The sequence below is a fragment of the Phalacrocorax carbo genome, chromosome 9, assembly GCF_963921805.1.
Source record: "Phalacrocorax carbo chromosome 9, bPhaCar2.1, whole genome shotgun sequence".
Taxonomy (NCBI): Eukaryota; Metazoa; Chordata; class Aves; order Suliformes; family Phalacrocoracidae; genus Phalacrocorax; species Phalacrocorax carbo.
The window spans coordinates 734,904-754,183 of NC_087521.1; the positions used below are offsets into that span (position 1 = coordinate 734,904).

A 19,280-nucleotide genomic window follows, 5' to 3' on the forward strand; every position below is an offset into this window, starting at 1 on the left:
GGACAGGGTCCTGTGAAAGATGGAAGAAATTTTTTGCCACAAACACACAGGTTAGGGTGTTGTAAAATGGTGAAGGGCAACACAGATCAGTTCTACCTGCTTAGCTGGCTGCTTTTAGGAGTTTTGTTGATAATGAAGGGTAAGAGAAGAAAATCCATTTGTATTTCTGACAGTCTTCTGGGACTGCAGAGGGCTCTACTTACTTGAGATGGGGCAACCCTCTTATTTTCAGTGTTGCTCGGGTAGGACCAGGAGAGAGCAAGCAATAAAACCTAGAGAGCCCCATAAAACTTATACGAAAAAAAAAAAAAATCAACAAAACTCTACAGACATAGTATTTGGAAATCCCACAGAAAGCACTCACTACTTACGGAGGGCATATCCCCACCGCAAACAGTATGCACTTGGGGCAGTTCTCTCTCCCCCATCCTCCCTCCCGTGAGCTGTTCGCAGGACCCCACGGGGCACCCCTCGCCCCCCACGGCGGGCCGCCTCGGCTCCCAAGAGGTCCCTTCCCATTCACCTCAGTCGGGGACCACGCCCGCCCGCGGCGGCGGCGGCGGCGGCGGCGGCGGCAGCCCGCCCGCTGCTGCTGCTGCTGCTGCTGCCCTTCCGGGCCGGTAACAAGCCCCTCAGGGGAGGCGGGCCGGGCCACCCCTCACACAGGGCAGTGCAAGGCGGCCGCGGGCAGCAGCAGTGATGGCGGCGGGAAACGTCCTCCCCTAGGTCCTCGGAGTTACCAATTTATTCGTGTCCGTCCGTCCCCCCATCCCGCCGCGCCGTTACAGGAGCGAGTTAAAAGGCGGCGGCGCGACGTTAGAGCCCAGCCGGGAGCGGCGGGGAGGCGCGGGCTGCAGCTGAGGATCAGCTGCTGAGGGGAGTGGGGAGGAGCCAGCGGGATCAGGAAGCGGTGGAGTGTCTAACACCTCTCTGCCATGGCTGGCTAAAGAAAAATCATCATAACCATAACAAGGGGGGAAGCGGGGGAGGGGAGGTGGCGGCAGCGGGGGAAGGAGCGGCGGGGAGCAGCGCAGGCGGCAGCATGAAGAGGAGAGGCAGCCGGGGGGGCAGCATGCGGTCGGTGGTGGGGTTCCTGTCCCAGCGGGGCTTGGAGGGGGACCCCCTACTCACCCAGGACTTCCAGCGGAGACGCCTGCGGGGCTGCAGGAACCTCTACAAGAAGGACCTCTTGGGCCACTTCGGCTGTGTCAATGCCATTGAATTCTCCAACAATGGAGGCCAGTGGCTGGTCTCAGGTAAAACGAACGCTCCCCGTCCCTCGCCCCCTCCCGCCACCCCCTCCTCAAAAAGCATCTCTTCTTCCTCTCCTCCACGGCCGCCTCCCCCGCGGCCTGGGGGGAGGGGAGCCGCGGCGGCGCTCAGGAGTCATTTCCCAAACCCACCGGTGCCTGGGAATAATGTTTCCCAAGTAGAAATCTAAAATGGTTGACAGGTTTTAAATTCTACTATTATTGGGGGAGTGGGAGCCCTGGACAAAGTTTTTACGAGAGTGTTTCCAGGGGGTGGGAGCTGGGGGCGCCCCTTTCTTTGCAGGCTCGCGTGTTTTGCCCCTTAAGAGATGTTTTTATTTTGGGGGGACACGCACACACGACGATGGGGGGGGGGGTAAGCGCACGGCGTGCATTGTGGGCGGCGGGTGACATTTGTCAGCACCGTGCCCTGGGGCGGGCGGGGGTCGGCGGTGGCGGCTGAGGCCGTGGTGCCGCTCGGTGGCGGGCGGGGAACCGGATGAAATTTAAGGACTGGTCACTTTGAGACCACCACCCCCCGCTCCCCCATCATTTTTTGTAGGAGGGGAGCAGGGGTTTGTTTTGTTCCTCCTTCCTCCCCTAGCAGGACGCGTTTTGGGTCGGGAGGGGCGTATTTTCGTGGTGACGTTTTTTGGGTTCAAGCCCCCGTGTCCCCGCCGGTGGCCTGCCCGGGGGTGGGGGGATGCTGTCAGGTAGAAGGGAGACGAGAGCTTGGCATCAGCTGCGACACCGAGAAAGGGGAAAAGGCTCTGCGACCCCTTCCCCCCTCCGGGGAGGGGCTCGGCGGCCGGCTGCCTGCCCCCTCCCCAGCGGCGCTTGGCGCAGGTGCCTCTTCCTCCCTCCCCGCCCCTAGGCTCGGAGGGGCCGCGAGGGAAGGAGGCAACTTGAGGCCCGGGCCTGGCCGGCCGCTGCAGGCCGCGCTCTCCTCGGGCGGCTTTTAGCGATAGGCCGGGGAATCGAGGGCCTATCCCGCCCGCCGCGGGGCACGGCGCGGCGCCCCGAGGACTGGGGCCTTGCGGGGCCGCGGCGCCCCTCTCCCGCCGAGTCGGGGTAACCCGCGCCCCGCTGCTAGGGGGCCAGAGCCCGGCGGGGAGGGGGCTGCCCCGTCCGCGGCGTGCCGCGCCGCCTCGGGGTCGGCCTAGCCGCTTGAGGGCCGTGTCCACTGCAGGCCGCGGGCTGGGGGAGCGTCGCGTCCCGGCCGTCCCACGCCCTCGGGGGAAGCGGGCTGGAGGGAACGGCCGCCTTTCCCCTGCCCTCCTGGCAGCGGGGGCTGCCGGCAGCTACCTCCCCCGGGGCTGGGCTGCTGTTCCTAGGGCTCCTTCCCTGGTGGGTGGGGGAATGGCAGAGCTCCTTGGCATCAGGCCGTAGCAGCTTTGTTGAGAGTGGTCATTCCGCTTGGAAGGGGGTGACGGCGTGGTTGCCAGCCAAGGGCTGGGGAGGGGCAAGAGGGTCTCGGTTTTGCTTGGCTGGCCTCTGGTGGGCTGTAAATAGCGACAGGGCTGCTGAGGAAGGTGGCGAGGGCACAGCTGAGAGGGCTGCTTATTGCCTTGCTGTGGTCTCTGGGCAGAGGTGGCTCTATTGCACAAAGGTATCGGTAAAAACTCCAGAAATAAAACAGGGATTCAATAAAAAGTTACTGTGGCTGTTTGGTTTTCTTTAAGCAAGGGCAGAATAAGCACACCTTATGAACACAGAGTGGATGCTGATACACTGAGACCTTTCTAAATTTAAGTTTCTTACCTGAAGAAACTTACAAGTCCAGTGATTTCTGGAATAGGTGTCCATGAAGGATCTCAGTGTTACTGTCAGAGATACGTTTATCTATATGCATGTGCAACTCTTAAATGGATGCACATCTCATCTGGTGAATAAACATTTATACACACACACATATATATACACACGCGCGCGCGTGTGTGTGTTGGAAGGGAATGCTGATTAATCTCTTCTAAAGTTCCCTGATGTGCTAGCGTTGGCATGCTGATTTGTACTGGTACTTCTCCAGTATGAAGTCAAGCTATGTCTTTCTAATTTACAGACTCCTACAGAGAGCGCAGGTGTGTCTCTTGTTGCTTTTTTGTTTTCCATAATAAGTGGTGGAAACACCTTTGGTGTTTTCTGTTCTTCTTGCTAAAGAAAGCCTCAGGAGGCACTTCAGGTCTTGCCATATCATTGAGGCACTTATCTATGTTGACATCCATTCTTTAGGTAGAAGCATAAGAAGTTGAGAGCTGGAAAGGACTTTAAGAATTAGTATTGTCCAAACTGCCTGAGTCAAGGTAGGTGCAGTGAGAGAATGGAGGCAGATTTCACATCACATGGACATCTAAAGAAGTGTAGGTAAAAGGAAGGCTTTCAAACTATGTCCACTTTTCAATTCCATAGCTTCTCTTGAAGTTAGAGAATGTTTATAGGGGTTAAGCTTTTCCTCAGTATGTAAGACAGAAATGGTACTAGAGTTGTACTGTCCTAAATTTCATGAAATGAATAGGAAGCAAGAAAAAAAGCAAGGTTGGGAAGAGGATACTTAAGTTACATGTGCTAGCAGTGCACATATTTGGGATAATTAAGAACAGACTACCTTAAGGCCTGAGAAAATTAAGAGCTCTAATTGTGGTAACTGTTTTAACAAAGTTTTACATTATCTGTGACCAGAAGATCTAGAATGCTTTATGTGACATAACAGCAGGCAGGTGCTTTGTTCTCCCTTCAAGAATAAGAAATTTAAAAGGCAGAAGATTTATGGATACTCTCTTAAAATTTCTTGCTATCGTAAGCCCAGGCTTTGTTAAAATTACACTCTTTTTTTTAAGGTCATACTTAATCTTGAAACTCTGAGAAATAGCAAAAGCAGGAAAAAACAGTAAGAAGGAGAGCTCAGATGAAAGATAAGGGAAGAGTATAAGCTGCTTCTAATGTGGAGTTTTCTAGAAGAGTTGCTTCAGAAGACTTCCAAATGCAGATAAAGCCTTAGAATAGATGGCATGTGGATCTCTCCTCCCTCAAAATAGTCAGTGTGCTGAGGTAAGGATGAGATGTTAGATACTTCCATCTGTGCTTATTGCAGCTAAGAGAGTTAACAGGGATATTGGAGTGTGTGAAAAGGGAGAGGGCAAGCAGCCTTTGCAGTCATTCCGTTTTAAGTAATATGTATAATCTTAACCTAGAGAAGTCTGCTTCAGCTAAATTGACTTATTAACAACTTAGACCTTGTTAGATCTGTTTTAACTGCAGCTGATACAGTGTATTTGTGGTGGCTGTACAGGTGCCATTTAAATGCTAGCCTGCATCCAAATTAGTGCTGTTCTCATCAGTGTTGGCTGGAATGCTTTTTTTTGGATATCTCTCCCACATTTTTTTTTCTTCTTTTTTGGATATCTCTCCCAGAAGCAAGTCTGTAAGGCTAATGATTACTGTTTCGGTAAACATTTCAAACTGTTTAAACAGGGTTTACATTACAGTTCCAGATAGTTTTCCTGTTAGGATTTTGGAGAGAACTGCAGCATAGACAAGCTTCAGCAGGCCTTCTGAAAGCATGTTTGAAAATTTTTGGTATCTTAACTTCTTTAAATCAAATCTTGTATTGGAGACTGCACATTTAATAATAATTCATTTTGTTCCTAACCAAGTTTTCAAGTAAAAAGAAGTTGAGGTCAACAGGTTGAGTTGGGGGCCAGTCTGTAGGCTTTTTCTATGACTGTATGGAACTCAGTCTCACTTTAGAGAGGGGGAGAAAGAGAGAGAGAGACACTAATGATTTGGGGCAGGAGTGCTAGAAGAAAGGACAGGCTTAAGGACAAGAATTAAAGAAAATTGAGAGAAATGAAAGGAGGAGGTGGATGCTCAGGAGAGGATGCAATGTGACAAGTAGAAAAGACCTATCTGTAGAATGACACAAGGGAAGAGGAAAGCTTAACATGTAAGAAATGTGTAAGTGGGCTGAAATTAGCCCACTGCTGGATGGAGTTGAAAGACTTCATTAGACAAAATGTCTCTTTGCAATACTTTGTGTACTAGGTGGTGGTATTTTTCTGTTAACAGTTTGAGAAACACATGACTGTCTGTGCATGGAAATTAAGTTCACCATGCAATGATATGCAACTGAATTCTTCCCTCAGATATGTCAAGCATCTCCTTGTGCAATTTAACTTCTTAAAAATCATCTTTACTTAGTCTGTGTCTTCCTCCCGTCCTCAAGTTTGGTGGATATGTTCTCCTATTTGTTTATCTGACTGTCATTTTTCATGACTGCTATCTCTTACAAACATGAGTATCTTTTTCAGAACCTCCCACTTCCCCCCCCCCCCCCCACTTTAAACTGCACTTTCAAGATAACTTCTGGGAAGTAGTATAATCAGAGGCTTACTTAATCCATGTGTATGTTCTTTTTCTCTCAGCTGCTTCCTCCCTCATCAGATAATGCAAAAATTAATTGCTCTTCTATGATCATAAATTTGTAGGAATGCAAGAAAGTACTGCAAATTTATCTGTCATTTGGTTGCCATGTAAGTCTGATGGAGCATGAACTTTAAACAGGGGAATGAGGTAACTTTAGCAAAGGTAGTGGAATATTACTTCTGAATTAAGGGGATTATGTATCAAGTATGTTTTAAAGAGCGGTAGTCTTGATCTTAGTCTCACTGTGTCAAGCAGAATTCTGTCTGAGGAGGGATCTTAGATCCAGTTACTAGGCAATGTTTTCATTAATGTCTGAGAAATTATAAAATTTAAAGGTGGTACCAGAAAAGGAAGCAATAATTTCAGAGGATAAGAGTTGAACTTAAAGTTAAGAGACAATACCTGGAAAAAATGGCATATGGTTTGATAGGGACAAATGAGAGCCACAGCATGTGAATAAAAATGGTGAACTCTACAAATACACTATGGAGACTAGACCGTAGTCATGTAGAAGAGGATCCAAATGTGTTAGTAGATCATAACATAAATATCATCAGACATGATAAAGCATGTGAAGCAATCCTGCATTATTTGGTGCTGTTGGGACCTCAGGGTGCTGTGTTCAGTTCTGGGTGCTGTACTTTGAGATGATGTGGCTGAACTAGACAAAGTTCAGAAGAGAGTATGAAGAGTGATCAGAGGTCTAGAAAATGGAAGTCTGAAAGAAATGGGTCCATTTAGTCTACAGAAAGAAAAGCTGAGTAGAGATGCAAGTCTTAAGCTGCATAAAAGTGTTTTTAATATATAAAGTTGTTATATAAGTTGTAAACTCTGTCCACTGGGAATAGGACAAAGCAATGGCCTTAAATTATAGGAAGGAAGATTTTAGGATGCTGTTTGATCTTATGTTTCCCCTTAGTCCTGTAGTTCATTCACTTATTTCTCCTCTCCATTGTTTGTAATGTGGCTCCTCTGTAGCTTAAAGTCATAAACTGGTGTGATGGAAGCATCTGAAAAGGCGGAAGGAATAGGGAAGGAGAGGTTTTTTGTCTGACAGTTGATTTTTCTGTCAGGTCAGCTTCTTTAACCTACTTGCCCTCTGGCTGCATCACCACTGAATTCAATAAGAGGGAAAATAGCAGGAGCACATGGCAAGGGGGAGTGGGATTATATGTAACGTCAAACTGCACCCTCGGGCTAGATATTAAGATAATCTGCCTAATGGCAAGGATAATGAAGCTCTGAAATAGGCTGCCTAAAGAGGGTGTGAAATCCACATCAGTGGTGGATTTTTAAGAACAAACTAGACACACATTTGCTAGGAATAATTCTGACACAGTCTGGCTTTTTGCCCATGGCCAGGGTCAACTAAGTGATCAACTTCTTGAAATACTGTCCGATCTTTCGGTGATTCGTCCCCACTGGTGTGTTTTGAGGCGCTTCTGTTAGCACACAAGAGCTCAAGTGCGTTTTATGAGCTGTGCAGATACTGTTTAGACTAGATACGCTTTTGGCAAGGGTACGTTCTGGCCCCCTTCAAACCATTTTAGGACTAATAAGAACAGTCCTGGACTACAGGTAGACCACTGTTGCTGTGAGGTAGACTCTTTTTACAAATTTAATTGTGTATGAATGCAGTGATTACCTATCTAGAAGGTAACCAGATTGGGAAGGACTAGTCCAAAAGCAGGGCAAAACTGGAATGCTTTGTTTAGGAACTGTGGAGGCAGTGTTTGTGCTGAGTCATTTGGGACCTGTACACTTATCTAGAATAGGCATATTCAACCTTCAGTGTTTGTGCTACTTTAAAAACAAAACAAACCCAAATGAAACCCCCCCAAAAAACAAACAATCCAAAACAAATGATAAACTTTTTTGGGGGGGGAGTCTTCCTTCTACCACCCCACCGTGGCCCCTGACTCTTGAGGTGTGCAGCATGCACAAACGGTTCTGAAGTGGGCAAACCATGAAGAAGACAAGATGCTTTTAATTATTCTGGGAGGTTCACTTTGGGTCGTCAGGAACTACAAGAGTGTCAAAGGTGAACATGAAGTGTTTGTCTACTTAAGAATCTGTTTCAAGATAACTATCCCAAGATTTGAAATGCAAGCTTTCTTTTTTAGATATGTTCTGTTATGTATTTTCTGGGTAGAATTCCTTAATCCTCTGCCTCTTCATGTCTCTCATCAACGTTAGTCAGAAGGACCAAAGCATTAGCAAAGTATTTCGGTGACTTGGGGCAGGAGAAGAAATGTGTGTTTATGTATTTTTCATTTATGTGTGCTAGTGGGAAAAAAAAAAACCTGCTCTTTACATCAAGAATAATATGGGAAGGTGATAAAATTTCCAACCTCTCTGACCACAAACACTTCTTTGGTCTGACATCTCTTCCTGTCTGGTTTTGAATGTAGAAGCAGGTTAGACCCATAATGAACACTGAAGTACTTGTCTAATTACATCTTTTAAAATGTGGTTCCCTTCTGAAAAGTAACTGTAGAATGGCATTGTGTGATTCTTAGCTGGGTAACACAAGCTTCTACTTTTCAAATTGTCAGTCATGCAGTCCTAAACAGAATTGGCAAAATAAGATGGAAGTGAGGCTATTTCCACTTTGTAGATGTGAAACATATTACTTCTGACACCATGAACTGAAAAATTACAAATTCAAGACTTTATGTGGGGCTTCAGTTCCTAGAAAATCCACACGTGGAGCTCTGGTGCCTAAGGTATTTTCATAGGAGGCCATATATCCAGGTTTCCCAGATGTGTAGTAAGCCTGTTGCTCTTGGTATATGCTCTGTATTGCGTCGAGGACGTACCGTTGTCATGCAGTTTTTCTCTTTTGGGGAGCATTGCCTAGTTGTCACCAGCCTGTGCAGTGCGTCCAGTGCTTTTTCAAAAGTGTTGAGTGGCTTCTGCATCATGTGTTGGAGAACTGGTGTATGTGCACATTAAATCCACTGTAAACTGAAAGCCTCTTAATCTGCATTCATTGATCAACTACAGAACAAATGCTGTAGGCCTGGAGTTTAAGAGTTCTCTCACTTGCAATTTATGTTGCATAATGTGCGTACGCTTTGTCTGATGAATCATGGTTCCTTTCTAGAGTGTAAAAGCTCTATGTATTCACATTTTCTTTGCTGTCTCCCTGTATACCTGCCCATACGTGTATACCTCCCTCCTTTCTTACCTCTTAGTCTAACTTCTAAGACTCAGGTTTTGGTAGTGGAGAATGCATTTGCTGGTTTGCACCTCTCCTGGTTTCAGTCACATAAGACTTGCCTTTTCTTGGGTTTATTTGCCTGTGATTTAATACTACTTGTTCTGTAGTGTGGGGATGTGGAGGCTGGCAAAATGGCTTTCTGGCACAGATCCTCCTCTGTGACTGGACACATTGTTGAGGCTTTTTCTTTCTGGTGGAACTGGCCTTACGTCAGAAATATTTCTGGAATAGCTGAATTGGAGTTAGACAGGAACACACTTCCAACCCAGTTAGCATTATCGTTTTATCAAACCTCTCTGTCTCACTGGGGTGTGAGAGGAATTAAAATGAGGTGTGAAACAGGGGTGTAGAAGTTCTCAAAGACAAGTATGTGCAAGACAATACATAGATGGAGAAAGGACAGAACTGCGTGAGTGTGGGGAGCATTTAAAAGGTCCTAAACTGTGGAACACATGCCACCACCAAGGCAAACATAGTTCTTGGACTGCTGGGGTATTGGATATTCAATAGTGGGGCCCTTTGTACCAAAGTCTCATGGAGATCCAGGTGTCTGGGAAGAGAGAGACATTTGGATTCAGTAGGAAGAGTTGTTTCTAAGCTGAGCAGAGGAAGCAGGCACTAACATATAGAAACTTATAGAACATATAGAACTTATAGAAAAGAAGGTAGTGGCAACTTTTGAACACTGTCAAAATTTTTTCTGCAAAGGTTGCAATTTATCCCTTACCATACTCTGTGTGTGCTGGAAACCACAGTAATGTTTGTCTTTGGGTTTCTTCATTATTTTTTGTTTGTATCTGGACTAGGTGGGTAGTGGAAATGAATAGGATTTTGCTGTTAAAGTGAGACACCTAGATGGCTGTGCTATGAGGTAGGAGGATGTGTAGACTTACTGCAGTGGTTTTGCAAATTGGTTTGCTATGGTAACAATTAACAACAGTATGTTGTTATGTTTTGCCCTGAAATGTCTTTTATAGAAGTCTTGAAAGACAATAAATATAGTCTGATAGAAGCAATGTTGGTGTTCACCAGCCTTAAATGTTGCTTAAATTGTTTGCCAGGTAGAGATAACTTTAAGACTTGACCGTTGGCAGCTTTGGAAAGTAACCGCTTCAGGTGTGACAATCACTTCTTGATTTTAGCATGACTAGTGTGGTCATATGTTTCAGCAGTCATGTATTTCTATGTCTCCTTATTACTAGCTCATCTGCAATCACTAGGGTGCAAATACAACTTTCTCTCCTATTTATAGACAGAAAGGAAGCTAAACTTGCATCGCTTTAGTTGACCATAAATTACCGTGAGTTTTTCTGGACACATCACATTTGATTCTTATTCCCAGTAGTTATCAAATCCATCCCAGATCTTTTTATTGTCTATTACTTGTTTGCTCTGTAAAGTACAAAATCAGGAGGAGGAATACACAATAAATTTCATGGAGCATGGGTGAGCATGACATGCAGCTGTACTGTCTATCAAAGTGATTGTCATAAAATCTGTTAGGAGGCTTAAAGGCTGAGAGACTGTTAACTTAAAGGATGTTTGACATAGAAGTTTTCCCATGGAACTGAGCTTAATGGCATCATATGATGTGAAAAGTTTTAAGAAATCTGATTAACAGTAGTTATTCTATACACTTTTACTTCTTGAAGTAAACTGCAGAGCAATTTATTTCAGTTCCCTTTTGTCTCTGTTTCATGCCTTTTTCTTTCTGGATAGCAGCTCAGAAGGCACTGAGTTTATGCTTTTGATTGTGCAAAGCAGCAGTCAAATGTTTTAAATGAAATCAGCATGTTTCTAGTGGCACTTTTGACTTGTGATGCCATTCCCTTTTGTTATTAAAGACAGATACCAAAAATATTTTGAGTCTGACTTGAAGCTTGATTCAGATTTTTACAGGCATCTAAAATTGATTTGGAGAGTGCTGTCCAATACAATAGTATCTTGAGTTTTTTTCTTTTCCTAATAAACAACATAATTAAAGCATGAACAGTGTCTAATAGTTACTTCATATCTGACTGTTTACCAGACAGAGAAGGCGGCACTTATATTTGTGCATAGGGCTCTAAACTGAGAACTGCACCTAGGGATGCAACCAGAATTAGTACAACAAGCTGTAAAGCAAGGCAGGGTTGAACTTTCCCCCCAGTTATTCTCTTTGTCAGGAGTTCACCTCAGAAATGTCTGTCTTCACCCCTACAGATCTAGAAGCATAACATAACTGTGAATGCTAAGGACTTCTCAATGCTTCAGTAAAATCTGTTTATGGCCAGATGCCAGTCCTGTAGCCAACCTATGCCATGAAGGCTTTGCAAAGACTGCTAGAGGAGACAGAGTTGTCAGTGAAAGCGGAAAAAAGTTCCTCTTTCATGAATAACGTAAGTGATGCTGGCAACAAGGAGTTGGTGTAGAAGCATTTTGCCAACATGCATATGTTGATCTGGCATGTAATTAATCTACAGCTTGCTACAGAATTTTACATACCAGTAAAATTCTCAGTCTTCAGGTTGCAATAGGTTGTCACTACGTGTTGGCAGAATGGCAGCTGTTTCATACAAACTTTTCCTGCTGATTCCTCTGTTTTATTAATGTTAATTGAATATTAATATTCTCACAGTAAGGTGCATGGCATCTTAATGTAAATGCCTGTCTATATATCCAAACCCTTGCAAAGTATAAAATTTTTATGCTAATTAGGGTTTCAGCAAAGCCTTTTATGAATAACTGGAGAGTAAAATAACTTGTCTGACATCGATTTACACATGACTCAGGCAGTAATGCACATTTCCTTTCTTTCTTCTAGGAGGGGATGACCGCCGGGTCTTACTTTGGCATATGGAAGAAGCCATCCACTCAAGAGTCAAACCAGTTCAGCTGAAAGGAGAGCATCATTCTAATATCTTCTGCCTAGCTTTCAATAGTGGCAATACAAAAGTGTTCTCTGGAGGTAAGGAAGGAAGAGCACCCTGATTTCACAGGAGTTTGCATTATGAAGGCCTTGGAGTAGAAGTCATAAGTGAGATCCTGCCCCACATGAAAAGGTCTGTTCCATAGTCCCCTCAGGATCTGGAAGGTGTCCTTAAGTAGCAGCTGAAGATTCTTTGGGAACTGGGAATTCTTTAGCTACCACAACATTTTCAATTATGTCATGCTTCTCCTTTTTGCATCATGTCTTGAGCTATCGTGAGAATCCTAGGTCCAGTCTGCCCCTACTTGTGCTACAGATTGTGGAATGTGGTCTTTATTATTCCCTATTAGCTGTACTGAGAGCAGACCCTGCATCCTCTCTGGCACTTAAGCCTGATGCTTGAAAGTCTCTGCTGCTACTAGCTGATTTTAATGCACCCTGAGATGGCTAATGAAGGACTATTGCCATCTATTGGTGGATCACTTTTCAGACCCCATTTCAGTCCTCACTAGGTAAGTGGCTGCCTTATAGAACTGCTCACACATTGGGCTCTAACTGGCCTTGATATTCTTCATCTTTTTTAATATAAATCCACTTTTAAATGCAAATTTTAATTCAGCGTTAAAATGAATATAAGGAAAGTGGGCATGTACTTGTTCTGGAGTAATAATACCTAGAATTTCGGTTTATTTCACCACTTGATTTTTTTTTTTTTTTGAAACGTTGAGGTAGGAGAAAAATCTAATTGAGAGGAAAAAGGCAGAATAGCTCAAAATGCAGAGTGATTTTCTGCTGTACTTCTTCCTCTGTCTGATATGATAATAGAATGGACAGAAATTTGTATCTTTCATCAGTATGTCCATTAACATACAGCTAGACTTATTTTAGGATATTGTGAGACTACTTGGTCAGAGCCCTTCATTACCTTTTTGAACCAAGATTCATCAGCTGCAAATCAATGCTATAAATTGATTTGAAGCGCATGTGAATGGTGGAAGCTTCCCATCCTACAACGCTGTGTTAAAACTATAACAACCCGTAGAAAAAAGGTATGACGAAGCTTAAGATGGTGTCAATTTTAAGGATTAAATGATTCAGATACACTTCTCAGGCGGATAAAATCCCAAAAATGTCAAATAGCGATGTCTGTGTTCTGATTCTGTGGACTGCTACTTCTTTTATGGGAAAGACAGCAGTCCACACTGTCTTCAAATGAATGTACCTGCACGAGTGAGTCCAATGAAATTCTGGGCTGGAGTCTGTTCTACTTTAGTTTGAATTCAGACAAATGGAACCATACATGAATATTCAAGGAATGAACTGTGCTAAATCTTGCTGAAACAGCTGTGATGGTATTTTCTCATTTCCAATTCAACCCTCTGTCCATTGGGCCCTGCTATCAGAGGCTACTGTTTTCACAGGAAGGGCAGCCGAGTGGTTTGACTGTACCTTGCCGCTGCAGTTAACACCTGCAATTGAAGATTTACATCATTGATTATGGTGGATTTTTGCTTGGATGTCAGGTTAGATGAACTGTGACAGCTGATACACAGACAAACTGGCTGTTCTCATCCCTTTTTTTTTCCCCTCCTCCAGTTTGCATAAACACACTGTGCCTCTGCCAGAAATTATTTCCATTGGAGGAGTCAGGAGTTCTTTCAGCTGCTCCACTAAGATTTGCAGAGCTCATCTGCAAGGGCTGCAAGCCTGACTCTTGGATCCCTTGTAAAGAGTAATTTTGCTGCATGGCCTAGATGTACCATCTGTTTTATCTCTGCCAGTAAAATGGGACTATCTATATTTATTCACTCAATGATTTCTGGGATAGTCTTAAAAGGTCTGAAAGAATTGTGGGATCTATTGGTTGTCATCCCCCCCAGTACTGAAGTTGGAGTTGTATCCAAATCATGGAAGTTGGAATACTTCAAAACACTAAAAACTAGAGTGTGGAAACTAGCACAAGGTGCACAGAGCTCCATTCTGTAAATAAAGCTGCCAGTGACTAATGACACAGGATCTGGTGACCTTTCCCTAAAGCAGCTCTTGGTAGCAGAGGAGAAAGGATTTTCCACTTCAGTACGAGTTGAATTTCATTGAAGGAATTTCAAAGCTCTTTGCTTTGAAGGAGCGCATGTGTAGCGTGCACCATGTGTAGCCATTACAAAAATGGAAGGCAGGAAGTGAGTGGACAGTGTTTTGCGTGTAGTGTGTGGAGAAAAAGAAGTGTCTCAGGATACCGAGGAAGTTCCCATCCCTGAAGAATAATACTGTTGCCCTTCTATGTCCAAAGACACAGAGAGCAGAGCAGCATTTGAAATAAAAGATCCCCTCTTAGTAAAGCATGGATTTTTTTTTGGGTGGTTTTCTTTTGCATTTAATGTTAGCTATAGGAAAAGCTGAAATAAACCTATAGGGAACTGAATTTGTTTCTGTAGAGGCCTGATGTGACACATGGGGTTTAGGCCACCTTAACTGTGCTCCTCTGTATGTGCTCTGCAGTATTTCATCCTCACAGGTATAATTGAAGGGAATGGCAGATAATTCTTGTCTTTCTGGTTGTTGTAACTGCAGTTATCAAAGGAGGAGAGATTATAAATAGGAGCATTGCATATACAATTACAACCTAGTTATTCTCAATGAAGAATGAACTTTCCTGTGTTGAAGTAAAACACTGTAAGTGGGAACCCTACTGTGCTGAACAGCAGTGACATTTTCTGCAGGGATGAATCCTTACCAGAAGCAACTAAGCAGTTTGTGGTTAGATTTGTCACCACCTTCTCCTCCCACACACAAAACAGAAGTAGTGGTTATTCCACACACCCCCTCCTTTCATTCTTTCCCATTTTGGACCTTGTGATGGAAGGGAAGGTTAATCCCGTGACAATGAGAGGCCTGAAGCCAGGCATCTAGAATGATTCTTGTGCTCATACTGTATGGAGAGTCAGGAGGAGGAGTGTCTGCTGAAGGAAGTTTTGTCACTGGTGAAACTAGGCTGCATTTTTCACTGGTGAAATACATAGGCACTAGAGTAGTTTTACTAGGTATAAACCTTGCCTGTAATGTATAATGGGCAGTTTCCATTGCAATTAATGATCAAAGGATGCTTATGCGCAAGTGACTTGTTTATTGTAGCATGGAAAAGATGAGCTACTGTGGTAATCTAAGGCTGGCATGATTTAAGTAGGAGCCTGTGCAAAGACCAAGAAGATGTAGAAAAATCTCACACTTCATTAGTCAAAGAGAAACTTTCTCATATTTATTCTGTTGGGACAGAATACAAATTGAAATGTGTATGGGAAAAATAAAAATTAAAATAACTGAACACCTAAGAATCATAACATGAAAACTTTTTCCTTCTGAACCTCTGGCTTTGGTGTACATTAGGAAAGCTTCAACTTGATACCACAACTACAAAGACATAAGTGCAAAAATATGACTTTGTGGGGTTTCTGGGTTTTTTTTTTGTTTGTTTGGGGATTTTTTTGTTTGTTGGTTTGGGTTTTTTTCTGAATTAAATATAAATATGTCCTTAAATATTTCTAAAGAGGAGGTGCCAAATTAGATAAATTTATATTCGGTGCAGAGACTAAAAAAAAAATTCTGTTGCTATAGCTTGAAAAACACTGTGTGAGCCAGTGGAGTTACTTTATAGCTGTGACCACCTTAGTCTGCATGCATGTGGTTAGCCTCCATTGTATTTAATGGATGTGATCAAAGAAAAGTGACATGATTGTCCGGTTACTTGGTTTGTTTTTTGTTAATACAAAAGAAATTACACTTGCTGTCACGTTCCTGCCGTCTCAATGGTTGCAGAACTCTTAATGTGGACTGTGTGAACTGGTGGTGTTTGAGCTGGGAACTCAGTGCATTTTGCTTATGGCGTCTCTTTTCTCCTTCCATTATCATTTTATGGAGCATCCTCTGAGCAGGAAGAAAGGTGTATTCACATGAGAGTTAAGTATTCTACTGCTTTATATAGTATTCTTCTCTTTACTGCAAATGTGCCAACTCTCAAGCTCAAACTGAACAATGATCAGTAATACAGTTAAGTAGAATTACTTATTGAGCAGTAGCAGATGGAATGGATTGGTGCATTTAATCATGACTGGAAATGTCACATTGGAGGCTTTCACATAACTGAGCAGGGGGCTGACCACTTGGCAACGGAACTTCTTTCTGCTTCAGTTTTATTTTCAAAATATAAATTTTTTTAAAAAGTATTGGGTGTGTTTTTTTTTCACTATTATGCTTTCTAACCACTGGAACATGATGTTAAGTGTTTATATTTCTCTTTATAGGCAATGATGAGCAAGTTATTCTCCATGACGTTGAAAGGTAAATACACAGCTTGTGTTTCCACTGCTTCAAGAGGTCGTTTAATGTCAATTCACTGCAGGCACTTTTTGTTTTAAATTAATGGTCTGGCAGAAGAGCATAGTGTTTTAATCCTGAAACAGCTTTTTATTTATCTAAATTCATATCTGGAGTGAAGTATTGCCCACCACCCCATTTTTTTCACCACTTGGGTTCTGCATCGTTTTGACCTTGGGAAAGAGAATGGTTGGTTATTAAACACACATGCTCTCCTGCAGGCAATATAGTAGGTTCTGAGTAGCTTCAGAGCCATATTATTCTGGCACATATACAAGTATTGTGGCACATATGGGCTTTTTGTTTTGCTCCTCAAAACACTCACCTGACTTGTATTTAAGATAGCTAGTGCTTGGCCTACCTAACTACCTTTTAAAACTTTAGCTGCAGCTGCCTGATTCTCCACAATAATGTGAAGCATATTTATTTTGATACTTACTTTTTACCAAAACTGCAAAGCAGTTGGAAATAAGGCTTTGTTGTGCTACATCAAGGTTAAGCTCTTAGTCAAAATATACTAAATACAGTAGTGGTATGGAGCTCTCTAGAAATGTCTTTTGAGCTTACTGCTTTTGAAGTAGAAAAAAAACCAAAGTTAAAATTTTGGTCTGTACTGATAACTTATACAGATTTAAGCAATGACTGTTTAAATAACTTGAGCTCAAGAAAATCAAGTATAAAGAAAAAGCAGGAAGAGACCTATGTAAGAACAGAAAAATATAAAACCTTAAATCTTTGAGTTGCCTGAATCCATGATGTGGACATATTTCATGCTATGCTTGTCCAAATCCTTTTGCATTGAACTGATTAGTGTACATCTGCCTTTCATCATACCTTTTATCTACTTCTTGTATAAATCCTACATGAGAGCTGGGCAAAAGTAACTTCATCCTACTCTTCTAATGCTTTCTCAGAAATATTATGTTTGGTGGGTGGTCTTGTTGTGGCTTGACTTTTTGGGAGTTTAGGGGTGTTTTGGGGGTGCATGGTTTTTGTGGGTGTTTTTGTTTGGTTTGGGTGGGAGGTTTTTTTTGTTTGGTGTTCTGGTTTTGTTGTTTTTGTAATTCAGTGGGGAAATATAAAAATTTTAGATGCTGGTCTTTGTGTTCTGACTTTTCAATCTTCTACAAGATCTTTGTCCTTAGCAATTTTCTACAGAACACACTTTTTCCTGCTATGTCTTGCTTAGATGTTTTAACAAGTCTTTTTGATATGTATATATTTTTAATTTGCTTTTGTTATCGGGTTTTTTTAGGAACACTAAGTCCAGTTGTAATGCACACAGAATTCATTCCTCTAAAGCTATTTGTGTGATCTTCTGAAAGAAACCTTACTAGTCTGGCACACTGAATTCTGATTTTTATAGAAAGAGTACTCTGTCTTGTTGAATGACAACACTTGGTCTATCAACTGCTTTTTCATGCTTTTAAATGGCTTTTTCTGTTCCTGCTTTTTTTGTCCTTTCCATTAATGATCCATGAGACAGAATTAGTAGATTTTTCACTAAGAGCATCGATTACCCTGTGAGCAAAACACTGATTTTATGTAGGATCTCTTTGGTGGAGTTTCCGTGAGGTGTGGAGATTGTACACAAAGTATATTCTCTGAAGAAGTAGAGGGGGTTTGCCAAAGAAATGAAACAACCCCAGAATATTCTGTCTTGGTATTTTAGCTTTTAGCCTCTCCATGCCACAATTTCCTCCTTTTTAAATTATCTAAGAAGTTGGGAAAAGAATGGACAATGGGCTTTTTTTTTTGTTAGCCGGGGAATGGATGAAATCCAGGTCCTTTGTGGGGACTTATTTTTATTTTGTTCTCTTTTGCTGCTTTTTCTATATGGAAAAAATAAAGGTCTGGTCTATCCTGGAGAACCAAGAAAACTTGTTTAAAAAAACAGCTAAAGAGTTGCTCCTTTGAGCTTCCACCAAAGTTTTGGAGGATATAGAAGCCTGTATTAAAGAATGAACTCTGTCTTATTTTCCTTTTTATGTTAAATAGTGTAAATTTAGTTCACAGATCCCAAGACCTCTTTCCCTTTCCCATTACCTCCTCCCAGCCTTAATCTAATGCAAGATGATTTCCATAGCATCTTGCAGTTTATGAAGCTTTTAATGTGTGGGGTTTGGTTCGAGGGTTTTTTTCTTCATAGCATGATATCTTGGTCACTTTACATGGGCTCTTTGTTTTTTACTCTAATTAAACTTCTTATAAGTTACATAAACCTTGTCACTAAGTATTACTAGGTAGATTAAACTGTAAATAATTTTGCTTCTTAAAACAACAGCAGAAGAAGGAAGAATGATAATACTGTGTGTCTTTTCTCCAGCACTGAGACTTTGGATGTGTTCGCCCACGAAGATGCAGTGTACGGCCTTTCAGTGAGCCCAGTAAATGACAACATCTTTGCCAGTTCATCAGATGATGGCCGGGTTCTTATCTGGGACATCCGAGAGTCTTCCCATGGAGGTGAGATCTCTAGATGGAAAAGATGATTGATTTAGAAAGAATTTAGGGAAGGGAAAAGTTATGTTTATCTGGGACAGTCGAGGCAGGAAGCATTGGAGAAGGGTGAAAGTAAGGCATAATTCTTGTGGCTGCTAATAGGCAAGCCTGGTCTTTACAGTTCAGTGTTACTGTCTTAAATGACTTCATAAAGTACTAGCATATAGTGCAGGCTAGCATAGAACTTGGTATGAACAGGTATTAACTTGAGTAAAGAAGCAGTGGAGAACATGTTTCTTCAGTAAAAGCATCTTGCTAAACTTGAAATCAGTTAAGAATGTGGATTCTTTTTGTTTTGGTTTTTGTCTATAGCCTAGGATAAAAAATTTTTTGGATGTTTAGAAAGCTGTTTTGATTTGAGTAATTTCCCAAAGTTATTTATATGCTTTCCTTTGTCACTGAAAATTGTTCTTATGCATAATGTTTTCTGGTGGTATGGAGACTTAGACACCTTAGGTGATAACAGGGAAGTTGAATTATTACTTCAATCCTTGTTTTCTAAAACAGAACTGAATACTGTTGGCTTATGTAACAAACCTGCATCTTCTCAAAACACTGCAATCTCTGTTTTTACAGCTGCAGTTTTAAGGCTGAGGAATTTAAATTT

At 42.4% G+C, this 19,280-nt stretch overlaps 1 protein-coding gene across 5 annotated transcripts in view; it reads left to right on the forward strand.

Annotated features, from left to right (window-relative positions):
- The first annotated feature begins 1,006 nt into the window (after positions 1-1,006).
- Positions 1,007-19,280, forward strand: part of DCAF5 (DDB1 and CUL4 associated factor 5) — a 78,691-nt gene continuing 60,417 nt past the window's right edge. The window contains exons 1-4 of one of the 5 annotated variants that reach the window (XM_064460033.1): positions 1,007-1,256; positions 11,696-11,839; positions 16,099-16,135; positions 18,498-18,637. In XM_064460033.1, the coding sequence (XP_064316103.1) occupies positions 1,043-1,256; positions 11,696-11,839; positions 16,099-16,135; positions 18,498-18,637 (535 nt within the window). In that variant the 5' untranslated portion in view covers positions 1,007-1,042. Of the gene's footprint in view, positions 1,257-4,276; positions 4,296-4,804; positions 4,824-7,691; positions 7,711-11,113; positions 11,271-11,695; positions 11,840-16,098; positions 16,136-18,497; positions 18,638-19,280 lie in introns of those variants that run through there. The other 4 variants (XM_064460036.1, XM_064460037.1, XM_064460034.1 and 1 more) reach the window with 4 other exon arrangements.